Below are 18,888 nucleotides of genomic sequence, written 5' to 3' on the forward strand. Positions count from 1 at the left end.
GTAGTTGGAGTTATTGGAGATCCGAAAACAACAAGAGGATTTTAGGCAGAGTATGGAGATGAAACTACAGCCAGATGCACGACCAGATCATGATCGATCACCACCAGACCATGATCGAAAACCACCTGGTCAAACGCCTGAGGAGAGGTGAGTGTTAATGTTGTGATTCTCCTTGTGTTGAATGGTTACATAATCCTGCAGAAGCTACAAGGACTATGCTTCCAAAGGCCCCACATTTTGTAGTTTCACCAGCAGCAGGCTGTCTCTGTGGAGGCTGATGCCAGATTAGGGTGAAGAAGGGATGAAGTGTGAACAACTAATGCAGTAAATCCTTCTAAGACTGGCATCTGCAAACCAGGTCATGGGCTGGACATTGCTCCTCCTATCGGATGTGGGTCATGGTGGGGTCTTCTCTCTGCCAGCTGTCATGACCCCCATCCCATTTTCTTGGGTAGGGTTAATTCCATGTATGCGGTGGGTTTACAGTTCTAACTCCCCTCTTCAGAGTGAGCTCACCGCTGTGGGGAGGAGCATGCTCTGATGCTGAGACATGGTACGTCTCCAACTCTAGGAATGGGCAGGGCACCGTTGTTAAAGCAGCCAGAAAAACGGCCTAGGTAACACGGACGAAAATTTGGAGAAGGATTTGATGGAGCCTCATTCAGCAATTCTGAAAGGGTAGGAAGCAGAAAGGTTTTTAAATTTTGCTGTCAGCCATGATTCCTGACTGCTGGCACCACCTACCCCTGTCTAGATCTGTTGAGCATTATCATTTCAGGGCAGGAGCAAGGAACATCATCCAGAGTGGAAAACCTTGCCCTCCCGATGTGGATAGAAAGGCAGCTAACACTTGTGTCAGTGGAATAAGGGTGAGGGAAAGACTGAAGGCGTATTTTAGGAGCAGAGATTTGGCCATGAGCCTCCCAGCTGAGATTCCCATCAGCCATTGCTCCATGAACCCCTCATTAAGTATGCAAAGGAAAATTCGCTCCACATGTATGAAGCACAGCAGGTTGCTTTGCGTGGAAGAATGATGTTTTAACATTTTAAAATTGTCATCCTTGTTTTCAATTTCCTCAATGCTGTTAAATGGATCCAAGCCAGATGGTGAAGTACAAAACAAGACACCCATCTCTTCCTTGATAGTAGGTTTATTCACAGGATGCTGCCGCCTTACAGATCTCTGCCCCCTAACTACTACCCCGGTGTCCCAGTTAATACTCTTTATGTGATCCCAGTCCTCAATCAAACAACGCCCAGCACCTAGGTACCTTTTAACAACATAATCAACAAGTCATTAACAAATGACCTCTCCCCTCCCTATCTCTGTAATCTCTTCCAACCTCACAATCCTCCGAAATATCCACACTCCTCTAATTCTGGCCTCCTGAGCATCCCTGATTTTAATTGCTCTCCATTGGTGGCTGTGCCTTCAATTAACTCAGCCCCAAGCTCTGGAGTTCCCTCCCTGCACCTCTCCACCTCTCTACCTCACTTTCCTCCTTTAAGACATATCTTAAAACCCACCTCCTTTAACCAAGCTTTTGGTCATCTGACCTAATACCTATTTATGTGGCTCGGTGTCATACTTTGTTTTATAATGCTCTTGGGGCATTTCATTATGTTAAAGATGCTCCAAAAGTATAATTTATTGATTTTAAGGGAATGCATTTGGCAAGACCTATACATTGTTTAAAAAATGCAAAAGCTCTTTTCACAACATGGCAAAAAACAAAACTAAATCTTATTTTTCAACTCATATTGCAACATTAAGATAAATCTTTGAATTTTCTCCTTTCTCAGAATTTCAATAGGGAAAATTGAGTTTTGATCACAAGATAGATAAAGACGAAGCTCAACGCTAGAGAGCAAACCTCACTTTCACCCTTCCCACTCCCACCCTCCGCCTCTCTACTCCCCATTACAGCATCCAGTTCCTTCTGAAATTATTCTGTGGATGTTGTCTGCTCTACTCTTACGTAGAAGACTAAGCTATGTGTTTATCACTCTGTGAAATCATTGTGCATGAAATCATCAAAATACAATGGTTGTGTCAAGATACATTTTCAAGTTTAAATGTTGTCCGGAGTTATGTTCGTTTTTTTAAGTGAAAAATTAATTACTGTTTAAAAAATCGTTATATTTCGACGCTGGTGGACAAGGGAGTTCTTGTTGGGGAATGAAACATCTTCCACTTCTAATAACCGCTACTATCTGAACTATTGTTACTAAGTGCAACCAAACATAAATGAGATGAAAAAAAATCTCATTACTCTCCCAAGATCCCAGAAGCATCCCCTTCCTACCATGGTGACATTTCCATTGAACAATCCAACCACCAATTATTACTCTGAGTGAGATTGTCAATTTTGTGCTCATTAGGATTGGTTTACAGGGCACTTTTTGCTATTAGCCCAGTTGAAAATGGATTGATTTGATTTGAGGCTTATAAGCTAAAAATTCCAATTTGTGAATATATGTACAAATTCTTCATGTACTTGGACCATGTTTCTGTGAATACTGGAGCTAAAAATTCACAGGACATAATCTACATGGTTGAACCAGTTATCCTCCTCACTAATGCCTCCCAGCACTGATCCTGCTGAAGGGTCACAGGGAGAGCAGCAAACTAGCCTAGAGTACATGGGAGCTAACAGCACTAGGGGCACACCTCTGACACACCATGGAAACTTCTTGTTTTATCCATTTTTGCTATTGGTCCAGCCTAATACTTGATAAACTCACTCAACAAATCATGGCACTAAAGAGCAGCAAGAACTCTTCAGTAGCTATCATTCACTTGATACGGATTAGACACTGGTTTATCCTTTTTGGCTGCTGGTTAACTTCTGGGCATATTTATGCCAGTTTTTTGACTCACAACACTTAATTCTGACTTTAAAAATAATTCATTTCTGGCATCACTAGCAAGTCCAACTCATTCTTTCTTACCCCTCCCTGGTTGTCCCATCTCTTCTTTGAGAAGAAGATTTTGCTTTTGTTGCACTGCTTATGGCTGCCTTAAAAACAGGCTGACTGCAGTCATGGGTCATCTGATAGATCTTCCTTTGTGGCTGGAGGGTGAGGGAGAAGCAATTCTGAGAGGAGGGAGCAGACAGAGATGGAGGAGGAAGAGGAGTGCACTGTGTAAGAGGCCATTACAACGGTGGGTTTTCAGGGAGCACGTCTCCTAACTGAAGTCCGCTGACGAGCAATGTCTGAGGTGCCTTTGCTTCTGGAAGGAGGTTGTCATTGAGCTATCTCATCTGCTGCAGCCAGAACTCCATCCAGGCATGGACGGCACTGCCTATGACTGTCTAGAACCATAGAACAGTTACAGCACAGGAAGAGGCCATTCAGTCCATCATGTTTGTGATGGCCGGACAAAAGATGAGAAAGAAACTAGCTGCTCCAGATTATCATGGTCCTTTACTTATAAATGATATGCTGCTCCCAGGCTGGAACAAGAGACATCAGCAACACCCCCGGATTGTTCTTCCCTGCTCTATCAGGGAGATAACCGTGGACGAATAGCTACAGCTCTTTGCCCAGGGACTTAATGAAGCAGGACAAGAGAGCACTCGGCTTCTCCCACATTGCAAGCTTCTGCAGGGTTGCAAGGTGCCTTTTGTGCTTCAATTAATACATTTTGGCATCTTTGTAAATAAAAAGGAATCCCATTCCCTCATTGCCTAACTAGTTTGCCAGCCCGGGCAGCATATCATGCAGGTCTGTGCCCAATTTCCAGGCAGTAGTCGTGACTCACTTATCCTGTGCCAGTCCACTTGGCTGCCTGTGCTCCAACTAGGCTGCCCATTTAAGGCTGTCAACTGTGCGAAAAGAGCTCTCCCTTTCAGGATTGGTTCATGACTGCTGCCGAAAACCCAGGCACAGCTACCAGGGTAGCTCACGATGAGATGCATCAATGCCAGCAATGGAATCCTCATCGAGCAGGCAGTCAGCAGCATTCAAGCAGTCGAGCTTCCACTGCCTGTGACTCGCTTCATAACTTTTGCCATAATCAGGAACCGGCCCTTATTCCCACCCCTCCCCCACCACCATCGATAACAATAAGTACAGCAGGATGAGGAGTAACATGATGAGAAGGAAGAGCAGGAGCAGCTTTGAACACCATTGTCCGTAGCCGTCAAAACTCAGAGGCCAGCTGATTGCAGAGTGCTTCACATGAACCTCTCATACCCAATACACCAACAGTTGCATGATACCTATCACCATCATCCTTGCTACCACCATCCTGTTGCCTTCCTTCAGTCCAGCCTTATGGACCTTACCCTCACTTTAGTGCAAATATGAACACTGTCATCAGTTCCATTCTAGAAAGCAAATATATGAAAACATTCAATTCCACCTACATCTAATAGTTAACAGGCTCACAAAGGTAAGGCGGCAGCCGCATGAGTTGTAGTGGAATCAGTCAGCAGAGGCTGCACATGATGGTTGCCACTATAAAGCTAATGGAGCTGACCTCTTGGTCCCTGTTGAACAGAATGGCTTCTGTACTCTAGGCAAACCCTTGAAACATGTTGGAGCAGGATTGCTCCATGTTGCGAGCCATTGTGCAAAAGCTCACTGGCAGATTGCCCAGTGTGCCCAACATTGGCTATCAGCTTCCTTTAGTGACTTGAACCCTCAAAGCCAGCATTGAAGTCCTCTACAGTGGACCTACCATATCATGTCATTCTCTGGTGATCTGTCACATTTTATTCATTCATGGGATGCAGGTATCACTGGTGAGGCCAGCATTTATTGCCCATCCCTAGTTGCCCTTGAGAAGGTGGTGGTGAGTTGCCACCTTGAACTGCTGCAGTCCATGTGATGTAGGTTCGCCCACAGTGCTGTTAGGAAGGGAGTTCCAGGATTTTGACCCAGCGACAGTGAAGGGATAGCGATATATTTCCAAGTCAGGATGGCGAGTGGCTTTGAGGGGAACTTCCAGGTGGTGGTGTTCCCATCTATGTGCTGCCCTTGTCCTTCTAGATTGTAATGGTCATGAGTTTGGAAGGCGCTGTCTAAGGAGACTTGGTGAGTTCCTGCAGTGCATCTTGTAGATGGTACACATTGCTGCTACAGTGCGTTGTTGGTGGATGGAGTGAATGTTTGTGGATGAGACGCGATCAAGCGGGCTGCTTTGTCCTGGACAGTGTCGAGCTTCTTGAGTGCTGTGGGAGCTGCACTCATCCAGGCAAGTGGGGAGTATTCCATCACACTCCTGACTTGTGCCTTGTAGATGGTGGACAGGCTTTGGGGAGTCAGGAGGTGAGTTACTCGCCACAGGATTCCTAGCCTCGGAACTGTGGCATCCCGTCTCTCTGCCCTAGACCCTTCGTCCGTCACCGGTGATTCACTACATAAAAACCCATTCTCTCTCCATCTTAAGTATTTAAATTATGTGTGTTGCCAACCTTTGAGATCGCTAGGGTCAGATCATGTAGCGATGCATCTTCAGCAGGACAGTGGTAGAGATATTGCCACATTTTCAATTCCAAAAATTAGAGAGCTAGAGAGAGGCAAGCATTAGCTTTTACTGTATAAGAGAAAATCATGGATACTAAAAGTAGCTGTAGTTTGTCATGTACAGTGTGTAGGTGATATAAAAGCAAGAGGAGAAAAAGATGGCAAAATATGAAGAAACCCTTCAATGTTCAACATTTCCTTCAGAATTGCCAGTCAACATGTCCATGGCTGTGCCCCTGCCCACGATGGCCATCATGCTTTCTACCGTGAGGAAGGGTGTGCAGATGACTTGGTCTCCTCTAGTGACATCCTCCTGTCTCAAGTTGTACCCGGCCTTCTACTGCAAAAAAAAAAGGCAGTGCGTTCATGAAGTCTTTGTGAGCTGTTTAGAGAAGGTGCTGTCAGGCCAAGTAGTTGGTATGTACATGTGAGGAATGGAGAAGTGAGGGTTGTAGTACTGAGCGTGTGAGGAGGAGGAGTGAAGTATGCATTCAGTGATTGTAGGAGAATGAATGGACACGGGTAGGACACCTTGTGAGTAGTGACACTGAAGGTGAGTGAGGTGTAATCAGAGAATAAAGGAGCTGTATTCTTACCTTGAAGATTCTAGTGAGGTCATTGAACTTCATTCGGGATGGCAGCCACATTCTTGAACTCCACAGCAATCTCTTCTCACTGGTGTCGGAGGTGTTTCTTGAGCGATTTCGACCCTGTGGGAGGAGCAGTGTCAGTCTCCTCTCTGCTGCCTGCAGCAGAGCCACTTCTGTGGCATTGAATAACTTGTGTTCCCTGTCTGTCAGCCGTCTTCTTGAATCTCGGTTGTTTCCTTGGCACCTTAAGCTAGTGTGCACCTCCCTCCCTTTAAATAGTCTCCTGATGCTCAAATTCCCCCACAAAAAAGCATGCAGCAATTGAATGCAAGCTTGAACCATTTTATTGAAGTCCCAGCATGAGCTCTGTTATCAGGTACAGTCAAATTTCTGGGCCGAATTCTTTCACCTGAAACAATAATAAAATTTGGTCAGACATTGCATCATGAAAAAAATTGCAATGTTTCAAAAGTAAGGGATAACAAAACACTATTTATTTTGGGGGTAAAAACATGGCTTGGTGATTTCTAGTAACAATAAATTCATCCTTCTATTGAAAGGAATTGGGCCAAAAGTGTTCTTTAAAATAAAACCCAGGCATTTAATTGATATACATTTGGTTGGAGTCACTTATCCAATGAAAACAATATTGAAAGAAATGTTTATGTGAACTTTGAGAAAGCACAGTAGCTGAAGTTAGCTTCAAATGACTTGTTTTATATTTAATTGGTAAGAATGTCTCAAATTGCAGGAATTTACTTGTTTCTCTTTGCTGTCCTGACCATTTATCTTTAGGAACTGAATAGCACCTGTCAACAGTAAAGGATCAATAAATAATATAATATTTGACAAGTGTTTTATTTCCTCAGTTATGTAAAAAAAAAAATGGATATAAACACAATTGCTGCAACTTCAAGCTTTCGCCAGCGCTGAACTATAGGTCAGAACCTGATGCTGCCCATCCCCCACCTTTCTGGGTTCTGAGGTGGGAGGGGAGTGTGAAATTGCATGAGCGGGATTCCTTCCAGGTTCCCGCCCATCCTGACTTCGGGCCGATTTCACGGTGGGGTGGGTGGGGCCTCAGACGGGAAGCCCACCCTTGCCCCAATCAAGCCCCATAAGTGGCCACTTTAAGGGCCTTCCCCCCCCCCCCCCCCCCCCCCCCAGCCTCAATTTTAGGCTGGCTGGCAGATGGCAACTCAGCCGGGGGTGAGGGGTGGGGGGGGGGGGGCGGGGGGCGGAAATAAGCTGAGTTCAGTCTCAGGCGGAAAGTGGTGATGGGGGTGGGAGTGGTGGTGACACCTCCATCAGTCGGAGCTGACCCTTTCCACGCCAGCTTGCCTGGCAGCCATAAGGCACTGCGAGCTTACCAAGGGCCAGGTGGGACTTGCGCCCCCTCACTGGGCAGGAAGTCATGCCCTCAGGAGCTGCCGGCCAATCGGATTAGCTGGCAGCTCCATCAGTCCCAGCGGCGCCAGTGGCGCGTTAGTGGATGCTGCCTGGACTGCACGAGCAGGAGGAAGAAGGCCCATGGATCCCTGGAGCCAGGTAAGCCATGGGTCTGGAGCAGAGAGGGCTTGGGCAGGTAAGGGAGGTGGGATTGGTGGTATAAGGTTGCAGGCGGGTAGGAAGAAAGGGGGTGTTCTATCTTGGAGGGGGGGCGCCCCCCAATCAGCAAAGGGCTGCCCCTGAAGATCGACCCCCCCCACCACCCCCCCCCCCCCTCCCCCAAACTTCCTTCCTGCCCTTTGAAGAATTTATTTTAAAAATCGGGCTGCCCACTCCTGCCTGACTGCCCACGCCAAATATTTTACTGCATGGGCAACCTACTATCATGGTCAATTGGCTTGGTAGCAAGCTTAATTAATCCTTAATTATTCATTTAAATATGGTGGGCACCATATCGGCACCCGTCCACCACCATATTATGAGGGTGAGCTCAGGGGTGGGTGGTAAGGTAGTGGGGCGGGCACCTGCCCTATTTTAAGTGCCCTCCACCCCCCTCCAGCTATAAACACCCCAGCAGGGGCACATAAAATACAGCCCGTAGTAATTTGTTTTGGACCTCCCCAATGATCATTCTGCTAGCTGTGAGAACAGGCAGGCCTCTGGGCATTTGGAATGTAATTTTAAAATGGTAGCATGCAAACATAGCGCCCTTCACCCAAAAATAAAAGTACCTGTTTTCTTGGCAGCATGGAGGCACGAGGAACAGACTTAGCGCAGCCACGTCATTTGTAAACACGTTTTTCTTTCCTTTAGGGCACAGGAAGAAAGATGGAAGACGGAAGCCCAGGAGGCAGAAGACCCAACTCTTCCTGTAACAGAAGAACAATCACTGGTCAGTTACCAATCTAAATTCTATCATAGTTCCCAACGTTTCAAGACATCCTAGAATGCCAACCATCACCCTCTCTGAATCTGATTCCTCTTCTTTTCAGTGGTTTGGTCTTTTTCTGATCCATCTCTTGTTTGATTGCTTTTGTATAACTTATGGATGTACAGGTCAAGTCCAAACCAAACCTGATTAAGTAGACAGTGCTTGCAAAAAGAACATTTCTGCAGCTACAAAAGCACAGGTAGTGGCATGAATGAGGCACAAACATCGCAAATGAAGATGAGCCTAGAAATGATGAGTATTAAAGAAAAGTGATTTGATTTTCTGAATTGGATGCAAACACAGCTGAGGTAGAGATTTATCTAGGTGCTCACGCAGAATGCATGGTATCATGTCGACCATCTGTTATATGCCCCACCCAATGTTTAGTTCCATTGCACGGAATGGAATTAAACGCCAGGCGGAGAGTATAACAGAATTTGATGCGGTACCTCCATTTTATACCACAGCCTAAGACAAATTTCTACTGCAGTTGTAGCTTAATTGCCCTAAAGTTACTGGTATAGTGAATAATGGAAGATTTCCTAATAAAGAATTTAGGATAGAGATTAGTAAAATGTAAATGTACAAACTGATGCAGTTTCAGCCAGACCCATACACCCCTAATCTAATCTAATTTACTATAGACAAGGAGAATTGGGTGTAAGAATATATAGTAATTATTATCATGTAGGGCTGTTTTTTAAACAAAGGTAGCTAAGCTGCCTGATATTTTAAGTGCCCATGTTACATCCATGGGAGATTTAGATCTATACAATTTTTAGGAGTTTTTAAAATTATTTTTAAAATAATTTTCCTTATTTAGCCTTTCATTTCACTTTTTAAAATGCCCTTGCACCACAAATGATTTGTGACAATGGAGGTGAGCAGATGGTCTCTCTCCAGGTCTCTGGTGATCAACCCAGCTGTAACCAGGAATACAGAAGAGCAGCCTGTTGCGAATCATATTTCATTATTGTCCCCTTTCCCACAAGGAAACATGTACCTTTATTTGATGCTTTATCTTGTCGGTGAGAGCTGAGTGTGACCGCACACTTTACTATTCCGTGGCACAATGCATCAAACCTCCAACATATCTTTAAGCTATGCTCCAGCTTGCAGAAGATGTCTTGAATATGTCCCTAATATGTTCACGGCTGAAGTTACGTTCACATTACATAAGATTGTACAAGAGAAACACTGCATCTTACATCCAAGGAGGTGATTTTTCTATTTTATCCATGTTTCAGAGGGAGAAAAATTCAAGATGCAAACGCCATCTTGGCTACCATCTCATTTCAAAATGATAGTTACATTTGTGTTTTCACGTAATATGTCAATTATGTAGCAGAAAGTTCCATGTAAATGCAAAGTAACTGATAAAATTATAATACCTTCAGTATTTTAGTCTTATACCTGAGAGTCTAACATGGATATAACGTACACATATTTGACAATAATGAAGAGTGTCTATCAAAAACCACTAATTCATTTTAAGTTACAATTTGTAATTCGGATTTTAACAATTGTCCCAGTAAAGCATCTGCGATGTTCATCCAATTTTTGTCCAAACATTTGTGCATGCCTGCAAACTGGAGATGGAATTAAAGATTTGTTAATGTCAGAGGGTGCCTATGTAAAGAAGTGTACTTGATTAAAGCTGCAGTATTCATTTTCCTGAATTTTTCTTCTGCTATTGCTATAAGGAGTATTCCAAGTACTGTTTGCGCTATCTCTTGGTTACATTTTTGCTGTTGCTTCATCTCATTTTCACACTTGGAGTTATCTGAGTTTGAAGGTGGTGACCTGCTTTCAGATCTTACTTCAAAATTGAGCCAGACACATTGAAATTACTGTCGGTTCATTTCAAATATATGGGAAATTGATAAATGGGGAGAGGTAGGGTGGTTTCTTCTGGCTAACGCGTGTTAACGACAGTATGAACAAAGCAGCGAGATTTGTTACATGTTTGTTAGCTCCACCAATACTCTTGTGCCAGAAATTGAAGTCAAAATAAATTGTCTGACTCTGTTTATGTTGTCTCTAATTCAGAGCAGCCAGAGGAAATTTCCATGACCATCACCTTTGGATTGCTTTGTGTAGCAATTCAGGGAAGGGAAAATGATACTGCAGCTTTAAAGATCATTTATTTGAAGGTCGTTTGAGTCCATCCATACGACAAGAAGCTTTCTCTCAAAAACTAGTGGCTCATAGCCCATGTATTCATAATAACACACCTGATTAGTATTCCTTGCAAGAGATTATGGATGTTTGTGCCATTCCAAAAGTGGTGTTGACCAATGTACCTTATGAAAGTAATATACTTTTGATAGTGCGACAAAAGTGGATTATTTGGCAAATGGGTGTGTTATATAATGTTTGCCAAGCAGTTCAGTTTACTCAAATTTTTCGTTCACCATGGTGGAAATGTCATTGTATTTGGTAATTAGACTAGAGAAACCAAAATTACTGTTGGATCAATACCCTTTGGACTCCCGCTCTCAGTCTGCCTTGCTATGTCCTGCGTAACAGTCTGGTGTCTTGAGATGGCTTTTGCTTAACCAACATAATCCTTGCTGCTTCTGCTTGAATTTTGTTTGAAAAGTTAATATGACGTGGATCAACAAAGACTTCAGAGAAGGTCATAATGCAATTAAGACTAAATGCAGGAGTTGCTAGCGGAAGATTGCAGCTGTTATTGGGAAGCTTAGTCATCACTTTTTTTTAAGGTTCTAAATTTCTTTTATTGTACTTATTTCCATAGACATTTAAGCATCGGCAATTGTAACCTCCACTTCAACACCAGGCTTGAGTTGCACTCCCACTTTAATCAGTCATCCAACTGCCCTGGTTAAGAGATGTGGGACTTGATTTTACATTTGCTGTTAGCATCAACCACGCCATAATGCCAATTTTGAATTGCGTCATGATGCAGTGTTGTTTGATTTTAGCAATTTGAGAGAGCTCATTTGCACCGCTTTCTCAAATGCTTAAAATTACATTTTTGGATGTGGGAGAGATCAGCAGTCTGTCAATAACTCTGAGAGCATGGGGGTGAGCTTTTCAACCCCTGATAAATTCAGTGATCGGCGCTCCCACAGGGAAGCTGTTGGTCAGAGATAGGGCTGCCACACTGCTGCCTTAATTCTGTGATCCACGTTGTCTATAAGGGTAGCTTCTTGGTGGGTTGCTGGATCAACCCAGTTTTATCGTATGGAGAAGGAAAGGCACTCAAACGCTATTAGGGATTCTTTTATTTAAAATGTCAAACCAACTTCCTGCAACAGGGGTCTGGTGCACTCTGGATACGGAATCAAAGTTAATGGATCATTAATGGAACTGTTGGGGTGAAGGCCTGCCTCAGTTTTTTTTGAAAGCAGAGTAGGGGTACAGTTTTGCAGGTGCTCCCTGCTTACCCACCGTAACTTTGACAGAAAAGCCGCCAAAGCCCAGTTTGTAAAAGTGGCATAAATGGGTTTTTATGTTGCCCCCTTTGGAATTCATCCTGAATCAGTACAGAGGCTTTTGTCATTTCAAGTTCATGTATTGCAGCTTTGTGTACCTTGTGCCGAGTGGGACAATGATGAAATAACAGCAGCTCCTTAAATGCATTTTCAGAAGGAAGACCCTTTTTTATGACCAAAAGGGGGGAATTGTAGCTGGCAGCTGGGATTCACACGAGCTGGGGCAAGCGAAAAATATGGCTGCCGCTGGCAAGGTGGGCAGCGGGTTGTTTTAATTCCCGAGCCTCACCTGCATGTCCTAGATCAGCTCCCCCGCCGGAAATGGGTGGAAAGTGCCACGAGCTGGTGAGCGGAAGCCGAAATTGAGACGGCAGGAGGCCACAAGCCGGCGCTAAAGCAAAATTCGCCAAAAAGGATGCCAGGTCAAGGGGAGGTGGTTCCAGAGGTATCCTGTGATAGGGGAAGGAGGGGATGTGGGGGGGTTGCCTGGGATAGGAGAAGCTAAACTTTCCCTGTACGGCCCACAGGGGTACTTCTGCTTTGTCCTGTCCCCACCAGGACACAAGTTCTGCTAAATGGCAGCCTCTTCTGCTTTGGGTCCCAGTTCCTCTGCTGGCTTTCTTAGCCTGGCCAGAAAGCTGCAGTTCCTTCCATGCTCAGGCCAGAGCTAAATATATAGTTGGGGCACAATAATTTAATTGGGACTTCAATCTGCATATCTCAAGAAGGATGCCACTGACTTTGGCAACTGCTCGGAAGAGCAGATCAAAATTCAAGACCAAAGTCATGAGACAGTACGTGAGCAGGTAAGTCATCCGTTCAATTTTAATGGTCCACCTGGCCAGTTTGCACCCAGCGGTTAGGGTTGAAAAGGTCCCTCCTGCCAAAAGGAATATTTTGCAATTGATGCTGCAGTGCCTTCCTCACATCATTCAGCGTCGGCGTCTCTTTCGGTGAGTCTGCCAGTTTGGTGCTAATTAGTGACGGATTTTAGACAGAATGTGTTGTGTGTTGCGAAGGAGGTGAATGGGCACCATCCACACTTGCATGAACTGGTTTTATGGAAGCTGGATTACTTCTCTTTACATCAACTTTACTAGTATTAGAAGAATGAACCTATGGAAATGAAACAATGTCCTGCTCTGCTGCAAAAACAACAACAACTTAAATTTATACAGCACCTTTAACTTAGTAAAATGTCCCAGTATATCTCAGTAGATGACAATTTACTGTGAGGTATTCACACACAGGAATGCAATGCAAACACACTAATTGAAAGTGATGCACAGAAGAATTTCCATCCAGTTTTTTTCCCTCTTTTCTGATGCACTTCCTCCCCCCCCCACTCCCCACCCCCCTACTCCTCCTGCAGTGAAGGCATTGACTTATTGCTGACTAACTGGTCACCAAACTGACCATTCTTAGGGTTTGAAGCTAGATAATAGGTGTTGGGCATTGCAACCAAGCATGATGCTCTCCTCACCTGGTGTCCATTCAGGTACACTTCCAGGCAGGCCACTGAATGACAATCAGGAGCAGCAATGCTGGAAATTCCTACAAGGCAGAGGAGGGAGACTAATTTTTATTTTACTTCAGACGTTTCTGAACGCAGTGTCGGTGTTCCAGGGATGAGATTATGTGTGAGGAAATTGAGGCGCTTTTAAAAAATTTTTATTCTATTCCACAGCCAACAGAATTCGGGAGAAATCTATTTGTTTTCCTCCCCTTATTCTCTACCCTGAGCCACTGAGGTCAATTTTCATGATGGCCAGACTGAAATCAGCCAGATCAGCGATCATTTCTGATCAGGCCTTGGACTTGCTGATTTGTACAGTTGTTGTTATTCACTGCTTTAACCAGCTGTGCTATCATCAACCTCATCAACATCTTTCTCATAAAATCATATATTGCATTAAAAGCCTGTGATTAATTTTAAATTCCCTTATATGCAACTGAGAGAGCAACCTTTGATCCAGGAGGGATTAGAAAGATATCAGATTTTTGCTTTCAGAAGCTAGGAGTTACTTATGATGGATATGTAATGAATGACAAGTGAAAATGTATTTACCATAAGGAAAATTCAATTCTTACTCAAGTTAATGTAATATAAAAGGCCTTGATGATTATTTCTTGGTTATCATTGAATGAATGCGGAGTGATTCTGGCATAATTCTTCAATGTGACCATTGTCAGGCTTCACTTGCTCAGCTAGATAGATGGACTAACAATGGGGCGAAGATATGCCACAGGATTCCAAAATATTCATTTACTGATTGACGTAAGATAAACGTTCAGGCTGTAATCTGACCTTGGTGGCTTCAGGTAATGGTTATCAATAACGTATCTTAAATTGCAAAGTTTGCAGCATCAGCTGCACAGTTCAGATGAGATTGCTCTCTGATATATCGATCATTTCTGCATAAGCTAAACTCTCATCATTTCAATTCCATGCTGATACCTACATGGGCAGCAGAATAAAGACAGACTAAAACAAGCAAGAGGTTTTCGTTAGTCAGCTGTCCTTCAAATGTATTCCATGGAAAATTGGAAGCTTTCCATTATCTTGTTAAAACTTCTAAGGCCAGAGTGTCCCTCCAAATAAAATATACAACTGTTACTCCTCAGCCACTAGGTGGTAGCGTAACATAACCCAATTCCGACATTGTAGAGAAGGGAGACCAATTTATATTTAACTTCAGACGTTCCCTGAAGCACTGTCGGCATTCCAGGGATTCGATTATTTGTGAGGAAATTGGGGTGCTTTTTTTATTATATTCTACTCCGCAGTCAATAGGATTTGAAAGAAATCTATTAGTGAGCATTACTTTAAAATATATATCCTGTTACTTTAGCCACCATCAATATATCACTGTTTGTGACATTGCAGAGTGGGACTCTGCAAACAGGCATTTCCAACATGAAAGTTTAACTAAAAGAATAAAACTTAGGATGCAGAATTGCGGTGGTGCTTTCATTAGGACTTCTCTTGGATTTTGAGGAATCTAAGCCTGCGATTGCTGTCACCAGAATCAGTACTGTTTGATTTAACCGGTTTTCTCTCTTACCAATTTGTTATGTCTAATCTGCACTAAAGTACTTGGCCCTTGACCTGGGTTTCATAATTTAAGAAGGGAACTGACATAATTAATTTTGAATTATTAATTAAATGGGGATGGAGTTTTCTTTTGGCCCACTGGCTGAATGGGAGAAGGAAAGCAATTCCTCCCAGGTATACTGCAACACTAACAAGAGCTTCAGTTGCAAAGCTTTATTTAACACAAGACGTTGACACAAACATATCCTTGCTGAATGCATTGCAGACTGTGGTGTAGTCTGGGAACTGAGGGTATAAACCTGTCTAGATAGTAATAATTTTGTTGTTTAAACTTGTTCCTGGCTATTAGCTGTGTAGCTTGTTTTGGTTACACATTCAATCATCTCCCTTGTACTACTTATGAGTTTGTTATCCTTTCTGTTGTGTCCTTTACATGCTTTCATTTTGGTATTTTTTTTCCCCCAAATGGCTTTGCTTCCTTACATCGTGAAATATGTATTTGCAAATTCAGCCATTGTGTTTTCCTAAATGATTTTCCTGATCCTTTTGTTCTCCAAAGCTTCTGAATAAAACAGCCTTTGTCCTTGATTAATTTTCATTGAGGGTATTGTGTTTATGTTGCTGACCTATTTATTTTCACCTGCTGTGCTGCGGAGAACTGAATTTTCAGATCTGGCATTTGTTTCAATTTACTTTGGCACTGCTTACAACATTTCGTTGGCCGCTGTGTAATGTGCAGTCCATGCAGCCGTTCAGAAAGCTGAGGTAAATGACTGGAAGTAAGTTATTAAAACTCTGCCAATCAAGCGAATGCAATCTGTGCTCTGAATGTCATTTGTGCAAGCGTCAACATGAGATTTGCAGACTGAAGTCTGGAATCGTGTGCTGCTCAATGTGCTCTGTAATGTCACTGTTGGCCATTGCGGGCTGCGGGCCTTATAGAAAGCTGGCACAGGGAACATAGATCCCGACTCAATGGCTGAAATAGCAGTATTTATTTGCACCTACTTACTATTTTATATGGGTTTTGGGTAAAGCCATAGTTGACATTATACTTCGCGTGTCGCTTTAGATATACAATGTACTACAGTTTTAGAAAGTTACTGAATAAAAGCCAATTATCAAAACAATCGCCAGCACACATTGACTTTGTTACTGGTACTCAAAGATAGCAATTGTGCTCCTGCTAAATATTGGAAACATTTGGTTTCAACCCATAATGTTTACATTTTTTCACTGAGTAACCAGTTGTGGGATCCAAAGTAAGTAGAACATTAGGGAAAACTGCCTTACACAGAGTCTGTTCAATTGGCGCATAATGAATTACTCCCGGAACAGGCAACGTGAGATATGCACTTATACGCATGGTGAGCACAACACTCCAGTTGGCCGAATTAATTTTGACCCTTCAGCATGATTGAGAATGTGTAAACCTTGCGCATAGATTTCAAATTACTGAGCAAGCCCGCAGAGGTAGTGGGGTGAAGAAGTGGACTGCCCAGAGTTTTTCTGTTGTGCAGCCAACAGACCACCTGAGGCAGTCAAACGTTCCAAGCTAATGCTGGGGACAGATGATTCCAACTGAACATGAAGCAAAAAAGGCAACAAAAATGCCCACCATCATGTGTTACAGAGACCCAGTTACCCACACTGCAGCCGACAATGTCAACTTTCAAACAGACTGCCTAACTCCCTTATCAATTTTGAGACGAGCTTTCAGATGTTATGTATTTAACATCCTTTTTGGAACAATTGTTCATGGAAGGTGAGTAGTTTATGATCGCCAAATTTCCTTTGAGCCGCAGCATATCTATGGTTCATGAAGCCAGACCAGACAATCAGGAAGCCAAGAACAGAACTAGGACATTCAAGCTGGACTTTTGCCACAATGGAGAAGCTCTCCGTCATGGGGAAAGTCCCAGAAATGGCTGAAGTTTCAAAGTCCCCCCCCAACACCCCCAAACCTGGCGTTTCACATCTTTGTGGGGGCAGGGCGGGAGCTGGGCCGGGCCGGGGTTTGCACATGCACAAGTCGAGGAGGCAGCTGGCCATTTAAATCACCAGTTGCCAAAACAAAAATGGGATTTTGGTAGGCCAGGAGTGAGAGTCCCAGAGCGTGCTGGTTAGAACAGGTAAGAGGAATATCGGACTTGGATTTGTTTGGAAAGCCATGGCACCCTTTTGGATGGGGTCCCGGGACACTTTTGGGAGAGGTAAGGCACCATTTGGGATTATTAAAAATGACCGTTATTATGCATTTCTTACGCACAAACTCATTGGAACTGTCAAAGAACTGTCCACCTGTCAAGAGACTGTCAAAGAATTGATAAAGAGTTGTCCAATTGTCAAGGAACCATCTAGCTATCGAGAACTGTTAAAGAACTGTCCAGCTGTCAAGGCACTGTAACAGAGCTGTCCAGCTGTCAAGGAACTGTAACAGCTGTCCTGCTGTCAAACCTGTCCAGGAAGTGTCAACGCTGTCAAGGAACTGTCAAGGATACTAGGTGAGTTAGCATACAGGCATTAAGGGTAAAGGGTAGTGGGTGGGGGACATGGCTTGGCATGAGTTGGCATAGGGTATATATGGTGGCAATGGGGGTGGGCAGAGGGTAACTAAGTTGGCATTGGGGTTTGGGGCATGGGGTGGGTAAAGGGGCATGGGGTATAGGGGTGTGAGGGGCTATGGGGTTGGGCATGGTTTGGCATAGAGGTGGGTGAGGGTCATGGGTTGGCACAGGGAGTGTGAAGGGCAATGGGGTGGATGGGAGCAGTGATTGGCAGAGGTTGGTATGGATGGGGCATAGGGAGTGTGTGTGGAGGTGAAGTGGGGTGAGAGCTGGAGGATGTGTTTTTTTTGTGTGTGTGTATTTGAACACAGTGCTGGAGTGTAGGCCTTGCACCTAGCCCGCCTCCACACCTAGCCCGCCTCCACACCTAGCCCGCCTCCACACCTAGCCCACCTCCACACCTAGCCCGCCTCCACACCTAGCCCGCCTCCACACCTAGCCCGCCTCCACACCTAGCCCGCCTCCACACCTAGCCCACCTCCACACCTAGCCCGCCTCCACACCTAGCCGACCTCCACACCTAGCCCGCCTCCACACCTAGCCGCCTCCACACCTAGCCCACCTCCACACCTAGCCCACCTCCACACCTAGCCCACCTCCACACCTAGCCCGCCTCCACAGCTAGCCCGCCTCCACACCTAGCCCGCCTCCACACTTAGCCGCCTCCACACCTAGCCCGCCTCCACACTTAGCCGCCTCCACACCTAGCCCACCTCCACACCTAGCCCGCCTCCACACCTAGCCGCCTCCACACCTAGCCGCCTCCACACCTAGCCGCCTCCACACCTAGCCCGCCTCCACACCTAGCCCGCCTCCACACCTAGCCAACCTCCACACCTAGCCGACGTCCACACCTAGCCGACCTCCACACCTAGCCGACCTCCACACCTAGCCGACCTCCACACCTAGCCCGCCTCCACACCTAGCCCGCCTCCACACTTAGCCCGCCTCCACACCTAGCCCACCTCCACACCTAGCCCGCCTCCACACCTAGCCCGCCTCCACACCTAGCCCGCCTCCACACCTAGCCCGCCTCCACACCTAGCCCACCTCCACACCTAGCCCACCTCCACACCTAGCCCACCTCCACACCTAGCCCGCCTCCACACCTAGCCCGCCTCCACACCTAGCCGACCTCCACACCTAGCCGACCTCCACACCTAGCCCGCCTCCACACCTAGCCCGCCTCCACACCTGGCAGCAACCGCGTGCATTCCAGGGTCACCTGCCTTGACTCCTATTTCAGCCTTCACCCCCACCCCTACCCCCGAACAATAATCCGACCTGCGGGTGGGCAGTTTTAAAGGTTAGGTTCGCCAAGCCAGAACCCTCACAACCCCTACGACCTGGACTCCGGGGA

The 18,888-nt window shown here is 45.0% G+C and overlaps 1 protein-coding gene across 3 annotated transcripts in view; it reads left to right on the forward strand.

Annotated features, from left to right (window-relative positions):
• LOC121292247 (spectrin beta chain, non-erythrocytic 1-like) overlaps positions 1-18,888 on the forward strand; it is a 265,589-nt gene that overhangs the window by 197,110 nt on the left and 49,591 nt on the right. For 2 of the 3 annotated variants that reach the window (XM_041214009.1, XM_041214008.1), the window contains 2 exons: positions 5-147; positions 8,328-8,406. In XM_041214009.1, coding sequence (XP_041069943.1) covers positions 5-147; positions 8,328-8,406 — 222 coding nt within the window. Of the gene's footprint in view, positions 1-4; positions 148-8,327; positions 8,407-10,494; positions 15,550-18,888 lie in introns of those variants that run through there. The other variant, XM_041214010.1, reaches the window with a different exon arrangement.

Source organism: Carcharodon carcharias, chromosome 20 (assembly GCF_017639515.1).
Source record: "Carcharodon carcharias isolate sCarCar2 chromosome 20, sCarCar2.pri, whole genome shotgun sequence".
Taxonomy (NCBI): Eukaryota; Metazoa; Chordata; class Chondrichthyes; order Lamniformes; family Lamnidae; genus Carcharodon; species Carcharodon carcharias.